The sequence below is a fragment of the Mesoplodon densirostris genome, chromosome 3 (genome assembly GCF_025265405.1).
Source record: "Mesoplodon densirostris isolate mMesDen1 chromosome 3, mMesDen1 primary haplotype, whole genome shotgun sequence".
In the NCBI taxonomy this organism is placed as follows: domain Eukaryota; kingdom Metazoa; phylum Chordata; class Mammalia; order Artiodactyla; family Ziphiidae; genus Mesoplodon; species Mesoplodon densirostris.
In genome coordinates, this window is record NC_082663.1 from 133612123 (window position 1) to 133625497 (window position 13375).

Genomic DNA, 13375 nt, shown 5'->3' on the forward strand with positions numbered 1-13375 from the left:
CAAATAGACAAAAAAATCTTGAAAAAGAAGAACAAAGTTGGAAGACGTACACTTCTTGATTTCAAAACTTACTACAAAGCTACAGAAATCAAGACAGTATGGCACTGGCATAGGATACCACAGATCAATGAAACTGAAATAAGAGCCCAGAAACAAACCCCTATGACTATGGTCAATTGATTTTAGACAAAAAGGGCCAAGACAATTCAACAAGGGGAAACTTTTCAACAAATGGTGCTGGGACAACTGGATATCCACATGCAAAAAAGAAATGTTGGGCCCCTACCTCACACCATACACAAAAATTAACTCAAAATATATAACAGATGTAAACATAAGAACTGCAACATAAAACTCTTAGGAAAAAACATGAGTAAATCCTCATGACCTTGGGTGAGGCAATGATTCTTTAGATACAATACCAAAAGAACAAGTGATAAAAGAGAATATTGACAAGTTGGACTGTATCACTATTCACTATCAAGAAAGTGAAAGGACCGCCCATGGACTGGGAGAAAATATGTGCATATCATATATCTGGTAAGGAACTTGTATCCAGAGAAAATAAAGAACTTCTATAACTCAATAATAAATAGTAAATAATAAAAAGACAAATAATTAAAATCAGAATAAATAATAAAATAAACAACCCAATTTATAAAATAATAATAAAAAGACAATCCAATTTAAAAATAGGCAAAAGACTGGAAGAGACATTTCTCTAAAGAAGACATACAAATGGCTAACAGGCACATGAAAAGATGCTCAACATCATCAGCCATCAGGGAAATACAAATAAAACCCATAATGAGATAACACTTCATACCTACTAGGTCTGGTAAAATTTTAAAAAACAAAAACAAAAACACAAAAACAGACAATAGCAAGTGTCAACAAGGATGTGGAGAAACTGGAACTCTCATACATTGCTGGCAGGGATGTAAAATGGTGCAACTACTTTGGAAAACAGTCTGACAGTTCCTTAATGGTCCGTATTACCCATATGACCCAGAAATTCCACTCCTAGCTATCCACCCAAGAGAAATAAAAACATACATGCATGCTCATAGTAACGTTATTCATTACAACCAAAAAGAGTGAACAATCCAAATGTCTATCAACTGATGAACAGATAAATGTGGTATATATCCATATGATAGAATGTTATTAGGTAATAAAAGGAAATACTGATATAATGTGGATGAACGTCAAAAACATTATGCTAAGTGAAAGAAACCAGACACAAAATACCATAATATTGTATGATCCCATTTATATTAGATGTCCAGAATAGGCAAATCTATAGACAGAAAGTAGGTTAGTGTTGCTTAAGGCTAGAAGAATGTGGAGGGGAAGGGAATGGTAAGTGACTGCCAGTGGTATGAGGTTTTCTGGGAGATGATGAAAATGATCTAAAATTAGATTTTGGTGACTGTTGCATGGCTCTGTAAATATATTAAAAACCATTGAAATGTACACTTAAATGGGAAAAATTTTATGATATGTAAACTATATCTTAATAAAGCTGTTCTAAAAACAAAACAAAACAAACATTAGCCCAATAAAAATCATGAATTCTTACCCCAGCAGTTGTTAAGCAGGTGGTGAACTCTTTAGACAGAGAGGACAACTCTTTACACAACACAACTGTCATCCTAGGAAACAAGGGAAAAAAGAAGAAACAGGTCCTAGGTCCCCATATATATTCAAACAGGTCCTAGGTCCCCATATATGTTCAACTACATATATGGGGACCCATGTTATAGGAAGAGAAGGTTCAGTCCTTAGAGAAATACTTTTCTACAAAATTCTCTAGAAAATACTATGCTTTCAAATTAAATCAAAGGAAATAACTAAGATACATTTTAAGGAGACAAGGTCATACTTAAAAGATCCTACATTCCATTTAGAAATATATAGTTAAATTAAATATTTATTCATTCATTTGACAAATACTTACTGAAAGGCTTCTATGTACCAGGTACTTCTGAGCACTGGGGATATATTAGTAAACAAGCAAAGCACCAGTTTTCATGAATACTAACTTACTTGCTGATTGACAGGGATACTATAAATATAGAAAGAGATGGATGTTTGTATATGTTTATAGTTATATATGTATACATTTATACACACACAAAAGTATACATATATTTATATATATAATATGCCCTAGATGGTGATATGAAAGCAAGTAAAGAATTCGAAAATGTAACAGGGAAATGCAAATCAAAGCCACATGAGGCAGCAACATGGATGGACCTACAGATCGTCATACTGAGTGAAGTAAGTCAGACACAGAATGACAAATATCATATAATATCGCTTATATGTGGAATCTTAAAAAAAAAGAGTATAAATGAACTTATTTACAAAACAGGAGTCATGGATGTAGAAAACAAGCTTATGGTTACCAGGGGATGTGGAGTGGGGGGGTGGGAGGGATAAATTGGGAGGTTGGGACTGATGAATACACACTACTACATATAAAATAGATAACTAATAATAACCTGCTGTATAGCACAGGGAACTCTACTCAATACTCTGCAATAGCCTACATGGGAAAAGAATCTCCAAAAAAAAGAGTGGATGTATGTATATGTAAAACTGGTTTACTTCGCTGCACACCTGAAACTAGCACAACATTGTAAATCAACTATACACCAATAAAAATTTAAAAAACAAACAAAAAAACACACAATGAGATATCATCTCACACCTGTCAGAATGGCTATCAACAAAAAGAACACAAATAACAAATGTTGGTGAGGATATGGAATAAAGGGAACCCTTGTACACTGTTGGTGGGAATGTAAATTGGTGCAGCCACTGCGAAAAGCAGTATGGAGGTTTCTCAAAAAACTAAAAATAGAACTACCATATAATGCAGGAATTCCACTCCTGGGTATATGTCAAAAAAACAAAAACACTAATTCGAAAAGATACATGCGCTCCAATGTTCATAGCAGCATTATTCACAATCGCCATGGAAGTAACCTATGTTACTTCCATGGAAGTAACCTAAGTGTCCATCAACAGATGAACGGATAAAGAAGATGTGGTATATATACACAATGGAAAGTACTGTGTTCTCAGCCATAAAAGAGAATGAAAGTTTGCCATCTGCAGCAACATGGATGGACTTGGAGGGCATTTATGTTAAGTGAAATAAGTCAGACAGAGAAAGACAAATACTGTATGAAATTACTTATATGAGGAATCTAAAAAATACAACAAACTAGTGAGTATACCAAAAAAGAAGCAGACTCATAGATATGGAGAACAAACTAGTGGTTACCAGTGGGGAGAGGGAGGGAGGGGCAATATAGGGGTGGGGAAGTGGGAGGTATAAACTACTGGGTGTAAGACAAGCTCAAGGATGGGGAATATAGCCAATATTTTGTAATAACAACATGGGGAATATAACCAATATTTTGTAATAACTGTGAATGGGAGGTAACCTTCAAAAATTTTATAAGACTTTTTTATTAAAAAATAAATTAAAAAATAAAACAAAATAAAAATCCTACCCTTGAGGAGGTTAAACTGATCAATGTAATAGTGAATTAGAGTTAAAGAAAAGAAAAAAAGAATGAGAAAATGGTAGAAGATAGTATTAGATAGGGTGGTGAAAAAAGGACCCTCTAAGAAGTAAAGGAAATTCAGTGAAGGAAAGAGCCATGACTGGAAGAGCATTCCATGCAGTGGAAATAGCTAGTTTTCCAAAGAATAGTCTGCTTTGGGATTGTGAATCCCTCATCCTAAGGATGTTTAAGACAAAACTAGGCCCCTCCTTACAGGATGTTGTAGAGAGGCAGTGAAACCGTAGGTGAAGAAATGGCCCAGAGAACATCAAGGGTCCCTTTCAATCCTAACACACTAGACACTCTCACTCATGTTTTTTTCTCCAATGAAAATTCTCATTATTTAATTAGGTGATTTATTTAGAAAACAGTAGGGGTTTTTTTCCTCCTGTGACTACCTACATTCTATCATTTTTCAAAGTTTTGTTCAAAACCAGCAATATACTGGAAAAAAAGGGTTTGAAACTTAGATAGACCTGGGTTTAAATCCCAGTCTGCACAACCTGGGCATAATTTACTTAACTTCTCTTATGTTTGTGTTTCCTCATTTTTAAAGTTGGACTGATCATTTATCTTGAGGGTTGCTTTTAAAGATTAGAAATGATACACATAAATCCCTTAGCATGGTACCTGGCATATAATTAGCACTCAATAACCAACAACTGTTAGTAGGAACTGAGGTTATTAGAACTATTTTCTGTTTTCACTTATGCAAAATTCTACTTCAATTAAGGTCAGTGATCTGAAAAAAAAAAAAACTAGTTTTCCAAGTATGAGTTGGTTAATAAAAAAGGGCAGATTTATAATATAGATTTATGGCTCAGTGAAAACGAACAACACCCTTGGCTACTTATGAACTAAAACCCAAAATGAACAAACCTCTAAGATGTGAATGGTGCAATGTGAACAGCAATTTATTGAGAGGAAAGTTTCTAAAACTTTGGAAAGACACTGAGAAAACCCTTTCAGCAAACTGTATCATTTAGAGGGATACTCATTACACTTACTGGGAAAGGGTTCTGCTCCTTTCCATGGCTGTTACTTCCTGCTTCCTGCCATGCAGAACCAGAGCCGCTGTTTTGTGAAACAGTTCAATTGAGCAGGCAGTCAGTTCTGCTAGGCTCCTGATTGCAAATGCATGGATATCCTGGGAAAAACAAAAGAAAGCATAACAAAACAGAGCATTGTTTTTTTTAATACAAGAGGAAATGACACCACCCTGCTTCTCCCATACTGAAGTATACAATATCTTGAAAGCAACAGAGACTAACAGCTGCCCTTCAATAAACCTCTTCTTCTTCCATAGTAGTTATATAATTTTATAACTGGGTTCATATAGCTATAAAAACAGAGGCTCCCCTGAAGTCAGGTGTGACCATGGGACTAAGTTTTAGCCAAAAGATCTGAATAAAAAGTGTCATGTGCAGCTTCTGGGAAACTTCTCATGACGCCACATACATGCACCCTTTGTCTCTGTTTCTTCACTCCTTGCATCCTACAGTCTAGAACTAAGATGTTGCAATCTTGGATCACAAGGTAGAAATTATGGATAGCAGTACAACAAAATAGGTGCTTACATCCCTAATTGTTATACCACATTGAAAAAAAAAAAGCCTTAGTTGTTTTCATTACCTCTATTGAATTGTTATTGATTTGCTCAATTTTTTCTGCTTCCAACTGTTTTTTTCCTTCTTCCTTCTCTTCTAATGGTTTGGCCAGAGATGTCCTGATCCATTCACAGGCTGTATTTCTTGCCTAAATAAGAAAAAGATTATAGTTGGCCCTCCATCTACACAGGTTCCACATCTTCAGATTCAACCAACCACGGACTGAAAATATTTGGAAAAAAAAAAAAAATCCAGAAAGTTCCAAAAAGCAAAACCTAAATTTGCCAAGTGCTGGCAACTTAAATAGCATTTACATTGTATGTACAACTATTTGCACAGCATTTATACTGTATTAGGTATTATAAGCAATCAAGAGGTGATTTAACATATACCAGAGAATGTATGTAGGTTATATGCAAATACCACACCATTTTATATCAGGGACTTGAGCATCCCTCAATTTTGGTATCAACAGGGGGCCCTGGAACCAGGATACCTCTGAGGATATCAAGGGATGACTGTACAGTCCATCAGCAATTCGATTCAGCTCACCAAGATTACTGTGCACCCACCAGGAACATTTTAGCATCATGGAAGTCAGTGTTCTTGTTCTCACCCAAACAAACATACCATCTAGCTTTTCAGTACTTAACTTACTAGATCTCCTTACAACACTTAACATTTGTGACCACACATTCCCTCGAATCCTTTGGCTTTTTTTAAACTGAGGTGTACCTTACACACAGTAAAGTGTGCAAATCTTCAGAGCATGACAGGTTACATGTGTATATGCCTGCATAACTGTGACCCAGATCAGGATACAGAACTTTCCCATCACTCTAGGAAGTCCCCCATACCCCTTCTTAGTCCCGAATAGCAGCCTTGGCTCTCTACTTATCTCACCCTACTCCCTTCCCTCTCCATCGATCCTATTTCAGTAATTTTAACTATTCCCTACCTGCTGCTGACTCCTGAATCCTTATTTCCAGCACTAACTTCTGAAAACAACATATTCCAACTCCCTTCTGGACATACGCATCAGGATATCCTATAGGCATCTGTCTCACATATAACATGTGCAAAATTTAAATTCATCATCTTTCTCTCCCTATCCCTAAATTTTTCATCCTCTCTTATTCCCTTGAGCTTTAGAAGAACCATCATATACCAGTCATACAAGCCAAAATACACGAGCCATCCTAGATTTTTCCTTTCCAATCACCAAGAGAGTCTGATTTTACCGTACGCATTTCTCCACTTTGCTCTTCCTCTCTATTACCACCACTTAAGTTCAAATCTACTCTATGGCAAGAGCACTCTGACTGGTCTCCCTGCTTCTGATATGGCTCCTCTTAAATCCATCTTCCCTAATGGTACCAGTGATCTATCTAAGCCCATAGCTGATCACTCTGCTTTTCTTCAATGGCTCTCCATCCACTAGATCATGCTCTTTGACATGATCTAAAAAGTGCCCATGACCTACTCTACCTACTTCTCTAGTTTCATCTCTTATCACTTCCCGCTTTATGATCTGATAATAATGACCTGTAATATGCCTGTTCTTTGTTCATTGTATTCCCTTAGTCCAAAGTGTCATTTCCATTTTTTTTCCCCTAAATCAAGGCAACTCAATTTTCTTTCAATCCTCCACCCAAACACTGTCTGCTCCAAGTAACTTTCAAAGGCATCCAAGGAGATTGGGCACCTCAACAACCCTTTTCTGTACGTCCACAGTCCCCTAAGTACACCTTCAACTTAGTACTTACCAAAATACACTGGAATTAACTACGTGTTATCTCGTAAATAAACTACATTATTACGGAACAGTGGTGGTATCTTATTTGGATTAGTGCACCCAGATGTTCCCTATAGTGTTGAGATATCTACTGTTTTTACCTAGCTGGCATGTATATCTCCTTTCTTTTGGTAGTAAGTCCTAGATTTTTCTCAGTTCATGTGGTTTGGATGGGGTTACTTTCATCCTCTGACTCCAAGGGTTGGCAAATGATTCAGGTTTAGCTACCAAGAAATTAATCCCCCTGTCTATACAGTAATTAGCTCATGGATGGAAAAGTGACCCAAGCTAGGTCAATGGGCATAAGCCTCAGGACATCTCGTAAAATTACTGGGAAAGGGAAGCCCTCTTTCTGTTGGAGTTACTCAACTGGAAAAAGTCTCCTGAAGCTGCCAGTAATCATCTTACCATCATGTGGAAAAGCATCCCTAAGAATGAACAGAAGAAAGCAGAGTCAAGAGATGGAGAGGGGACAAGTTTCTGGGTGGAGAGCCATGCCTGAAGCCAGTGTTGCCCCTTAGTTTTCTAGTTTCGTGAGCTAATAAATGTGCCTTTTTCTTAAGCCAGTCTGACTTGAGTTTCTGTCATTTGCAACTGAGAAGAGTGCTGGTTTCTAATGAAATGTTTACTGTCATTAAATTAAGTCATCCACTTGAGTAACTTTATATACACAGAATGTGTTCAGAGCTGTAACCAGGCAATAGGAATCCAGAGAAGACGTTGAGAGTCATTCTGAAAACTGAGGGAATCACAGGCTTTATTACAGACATAGTACTGGGGCTGAGCCTCTAAGGATCAATAAGTGGGGCTACACCCAAGGGTACAACATGAATGAGCTAGAGCAGAACCTATGAACCCAGACAAAAAACAGACATTGATTTATGTGAGATGGAAAATAGAAGAAAAATAGAGAGATATAAGGCCACATAAAACAAAAAGAAATCTGATACTATAAATTTAACTTACTTGGAGATATTTTAGTAGGCATAATACATACTCAAAATAACCTCTCTAATAAATACATTAAGTTATTATAATCTATTGTGCCAACTCAATGTAATTTATCATCCCTTTCAAAAAATACCAATGCTTGGGACTTCCCTGGTGGTGCAATGGTTAAGAATCTGCCTGCCAATGCAGGGGACACAGGTTCGATCCCTGGTCTGGGAAGATCACACATGACGCAGAGCAACTAAGCCCATGCGCCACAACTACTGAGCTTGCGCTCCACAGCCCCCGAGCCACAACTACTGAAGCCCACGCATCTAGAGCCTGTGCTCCGTAACAAGAGAAGCCACTGCAATGAGAAGCCCACACACTGCAACGAAGAGGAGCCCCAGCTCGCCTTAACTAGAGAAAACCTGCACACAGTGACAAAGACCCAACACAGCCAAAAATAAATAAATTAAATAAATTAAAAAAAAAAAAAAAACCAATGCTAGCCACCCTCCACACCCAGAATTCAGTCTGGAACGTCCCACTGATGAGATCTAGAGACTTCGGAATTAAAAGGCACCTTTGAGCTTAGCTTCTCCAACAACTTATTTTTTTTTCGACCTGAAAAAAATGAGGCCTGGAGAACGAATGGGATTTGTCTACATCACATGTGAGAGTCAGAATAAGAATCAGAACTGTGTTCTCAGACTTTTGCTTCATTGCTTTTCCCTTGCATCATACAGACTCTCATATAAACTCCTGGAAATAATCAGGTCCTGATCCTTAATCATTCTACATCTTAAGTCTCAACACCCAAAATATAAGCAATATAAAGATTGCTTTTAGAGAATGACTAGGTCTACCAGATAGGTAAGGGGTTACTTTTTTTTTTTTTGCGGTACGCGGGCCTCTCACTGTTGTGGCCTCTCCCGTTGTGGAGCACAGGCTCCGGACGCGCAGGCTCAGCAGCCATGGCTCACGGGCCTAGCTGCTCCGCGGCATGTGGGATCTTCCTGGACTGGGGCATGAACCCGTGCCCCCTGCATTGGCAGGCGGACTCTCAACCACTGCGCCACCAGGGAAGCCCGATAATTTTATGAAAATACATTTGCACACAGTTAAGTGAATAAAGTGCTAAAGAATACATATATCAATAGTATGTTAACTTTTACATAAGAAGGAGATAAGAAAATATATCTGCTTGTCTTTAAAATATATCTGCTATCTAAAAAAGAAACACAGGAAGGATATGCTGGAAAACAAGAAAGTTTAATATCTAAAAGGAGAGGGGAGACTGAAGTGGGTGGGAATTGAGAGGGAGTGACACTTCTGAATATATTTTTTGTACAGTTTTGACTTTTGAAAACATATTAATACTCTATATATTCAAAGATGAAATTAAATTAACATGGGAGACAATAAATAAATCATAAATTTTTTTATAGTTTTGTTTTATAATAGTATGGGCAAAGCAAGGAAAACATTTCAGATGCATTACAGGACTGGGGAAATTAGGAAATGCAGTAATGTTGTTGGGAGACAGAGTTCTTACTCTGAAAGAGAGATACAAATGTATAATGGGGAGAGGCAAGGAAGAACCTGTAAGAATGGACTGAAACTGGAGTTATCAGTGTGAACTCATGATCTCTAAAATATGTATGTGAGCATATACGTGGACACACACACACACACACACAGGTGCACGTATGTGTACTTGAATACATTTCCTAGGCCAACAGGGCCTAGAAGCAAAGATACCCCAAGCCATGAGTACACTTAGCATCCAGGTTTTGTCCTGTAATATCAAAAAGGAACCATGGCTCCTTGAAGAAAAGGTTCATTCTGGAGAGAAATATGGCAGGTACAAGATCTCGTTATGCCAGAAAATAAGGAAATACTCAAACAATAATGGGGGCATGTCACACAGGAGTCAGCTTGAAGGACAATTTGAACAGCAAAATAATTAAGGACAGTAATGAATTACAAACCAATGGGGGAAAAAATAGAAACCCATGAGACCATATCAATAACAAACAGATAATAAAGAGATAAGGGGAGAAGGGAGAGCTCTTAATTCTAAGTAGAATGCCGAGAGCTCACTGGTAAATGTGGAGCATGTACTGGGATTGAAACAAATCATCATTCAGCAACCATCACAGTAAAGACTGGTGCAGCAAGAATCATGAATAGTTGCTAAATCTAGGATGCTAAATTATGAGGAGCAGGATATTTGTATGGTCTTAAAATGTCTCCCCACAGAAAGCTCATTAGTAGCACAGGAACAAAATAATAACTATACAGTGAGAAATCAGACAACACATCACCAATAAGGGACAAATGGACATCGTGTGCCTCTAGATATGATACCCTGTTCAGGATACAACATCACTTACAAGAATGTATAACCTGATTTTAATCATGAGAAAACATCAGACAACACTCAAATGAGGACTACTCTACCTTTATAAAGGGGGAGGGGCTTGTATTTCTCAAAAATGTCAAAATCATAAAAGACAAAGAAAAGCTAAGGAACTAGTCCAGGTTAAAAGAGACTAAAACAAACAACAAAACAAAGCAAATACAGATTAAAAGAGACAAAGTACGTGACAACTAAATACAATTCTCAATCATGTACTGGCTCCAACATTAGAGGAAAAAATTGGATATGAAGGACATTATCAGGTCAATTGACAAAACTGGAATGTGGACAACAGATTAAATAAACTATGGTATCAATGTTAAATTTATTGCAGTTGATAATTAGTGTGGTTATAGAAGGGAATATCCATATTCTTAGGAGATACAGATTGAAATATTTAGGAGTACAGGGCTATAATGCTTACATTTTACTCTCAAAAAATAGTCCCAGGGCTTCCCTGGTGGCGCAGTGGTTGAGAGTCCGCCTGCCGATGCAGGGGACACAGGTTCGTGCCCCGGTCCGGGAAGATCCCACATGCTGCAGAGCGGCTGCGCTCGTGAGCCATGGCGCTGAGCCCGCGCGTCCGGAGCCTGTGCTCCGCAACGGGAGAGGCCACAACAGTGAGAGGCCCGCGTACCGCCAAAAAAAAAAAAAAAAAAAAAGTCCCAGGGACTTCCCTGGTGGTCCAGTGGTTAAGACACCATACTTCCAGTGCTGGCGAGGGTCGGGGGGGCATGGGTTCTACTCCTGGTTGGGGAACTAAAGATCCTGCATGCCGCACGGTATGGCCAAAAAAAAAAGTCCCAATAATAGTAATAACGTGTGTGTGTCTATGGGGGAGGTGGAGAGGAAGGGATAGGAAGAGGGAAAGAGAGAACACATTTGCAAGCACAAATGATGAAGCAAATGCAGTGAAATGTTAATAGGTGTATGTGCATAAAAGCTATATGAATGTTGTTTGTACTTTTCTTGCAACTTTTTTCTAAGTTTGCTATTACTTCCAAAACAAAAAACACTATGACACAAGCTAGAAAGTGCCATAAAGTGCTACAAACAAGACAAGGGAGAGGAGCTGCTGAGGCAAGGTTCTGAAAAGCTTTCTTGGAGAATGCAGTGTTTTTAGTGGGCATGGGAGAGCAGGGTAACTTCCCTTAAGCATCCTATTCCTTACCGTGGGGTACGCAAGAGGTGACTGTGATGACTATACAATGGCTATCAGCTCTCCCTGGCCAGGAAGCAATGTGTGCTGCTGCTAACCGATCCTAAGATATTTCTCGAGAAGAGGGTGAAGAGGCAGCAAGCAGCCCAAGATCCAGAGAATACTGTCCCAAGAGCTGGCACTGGCATATATGCTAGGCGGGTATTACCCTGGAAACAGTTATCTCCCGACCCACTCTGAGCTTTGACTGAAGTCCCTCTATGCTCCAGATGTGTGAAGACAGCTCAGGCATCACTACCAAAGACCAAGGCTCAGGCCATGGACTCTCTCATTTCCACAAGCTAAGTGGTCATTATCTGAGTTACTGGGCTCTGGGAAATGGCAAACTCCAGCTACCTAAAGGCAGGGGCCACATCCCATCATCTCGGAATCACTCAGAGCCCTGAGAACAGTGAGCCCTCTATAGAGAACTAGCCCATTGGTATCATGATGGCTGGTGAGTGCTGCCAACTTTAAATGACCAATGCTATGGCCTAATTTAAGCTTTCAGACAAGCAAAGCATTCCAAATGGAAACAGGTGAGGATGGCAGATGTGTTGGGGGGCTGGGGGTAAGGGGGTGCAGTGTGAGCTTAGCACACTAACCTGCGAGACCAAGAGGGAGACAGGAGGTATGGAACTCAGAATATACCCTCGGTTTTGGTGACATCCTTGCCAGGAATTTACCACCTTACATTCTTTATCCACTAAATATATATATGTAAAAAATTGAAAATCAGCAAGAAGGAAAACTTACCCTAGTAAGTTTCTCCGATTTGGAGGAGACATGCAGCTGGGAAAATAGCTCTGTTATCTCTTTGGTAAAGTCTTCATCCCCTAGAAAAACAAGTCCCACATAAAACACTGCAGAAAGACTGGTGAGGATCATTGCAGGGGGAGAGAAGAGGAATGACAGAAGCAGCTGTAGCAGTAGCAACAGCAGAAGCAAATTATATGAGCAAGGTGCTTTAGTGCTTACAGAATCCTTTTATGTATATTTTACTGATGAATTCTTCCAATAGGCTTCTAGAAAAAAGTGCATCATTATCCCATTTTAGAGATGAAGAAACCAGGGCTTGAAGAGGTTAATTTATATCCCCAAATCTCATAACAAATTAGGAGTCAAACCTTGGGCTTCCCACCCCCAGTCCACAGCCTATGCTCTTTGTATTACATCCTAGAAGTATGAATGGAAAAGTGATGAAAGCAGAGTACTAAGCGGGTAAGAGGCATGTGCTTCCAAAGAAATGGAATTTAAGCTGGGACATAAAAAACAAGGACAAGTTAGCCAGGAGAATGGAAGAGCTTCAGGCAGAGAAAACAAGTACAAAGATCCAGAGGTGAAAGAAAGCGTGGCAAGAAGTTTAACATAGTTGGGAGTGTCCTAATGGAAGAAAGAGAAGAGGGGTAGAATGAAGTAGAAAAGTAAGCAGGATCCAGTTAATAAAGGGCATCATAAACCATGGTGAAGAATTCAAACTTTTATTAAGAGAATGAGGAGCTGCTGAATGGTTTTATACAGAGACAGGTAAGTCCAATTAAAATTTTAGAAAGATCACTTTAGCTCCTGGGTGGGAAAGAAATAAAAAGAGAAACTCGAAGGGAGGCAGGAAGCCTGAGGCGATATTCCAGGATCCAGATAAGAATAAGGGTAGATAATAAGAAAGGAAGAGGATTCCAGAATGTTGGAAGGATAGTAATGAAGCTGTTGGAATAAGCTTGATGAGCAATGATGTGGAACATGGAATACTTAATACCTGAGAAACATGAAAACAAACAGGTGAGTCAAGATCAAAAACAATCAACACATCCAAACAAACAGGAAATGGCTCTTTTC

General features: G+C 38.7%; 1 protein-coding gene across 5 annotated transcripts in view; it reads right to left on the minus strand.

Moving 5' to 3' along the window:
• The window catches only part of FAM114A2 (family with sequence similarity 114 member A2), a 37932-nt gene that overhangs the window by 11504 nt on the left and 13053 nt on the right, over positions 1-13375 (minus strand). For all 5 annotated transcript variants that reach the window (XM_060092090.1, XM_060092092.1, XM_060092091.1 and 2 more), the window contains exons 9-12: positions 12296-12375; positions 5217-5339; positions 4592-4731; positions 1583-1655 (exon numbers count right to left, since the gene is read on the minus strand). In XM_060092090.1, coding sequence (XP_059948073.1) covers positions 1583-1655; positions 4592-4731; positions 5217-5339; positions 12296-12375 — 416 coding nt within the window. The remainder of the gene's footprint in view (positions 1-1582; positions 1656-4591; positions 4732-5216; positions 5340-12295; positions 12376-13375) is intronic.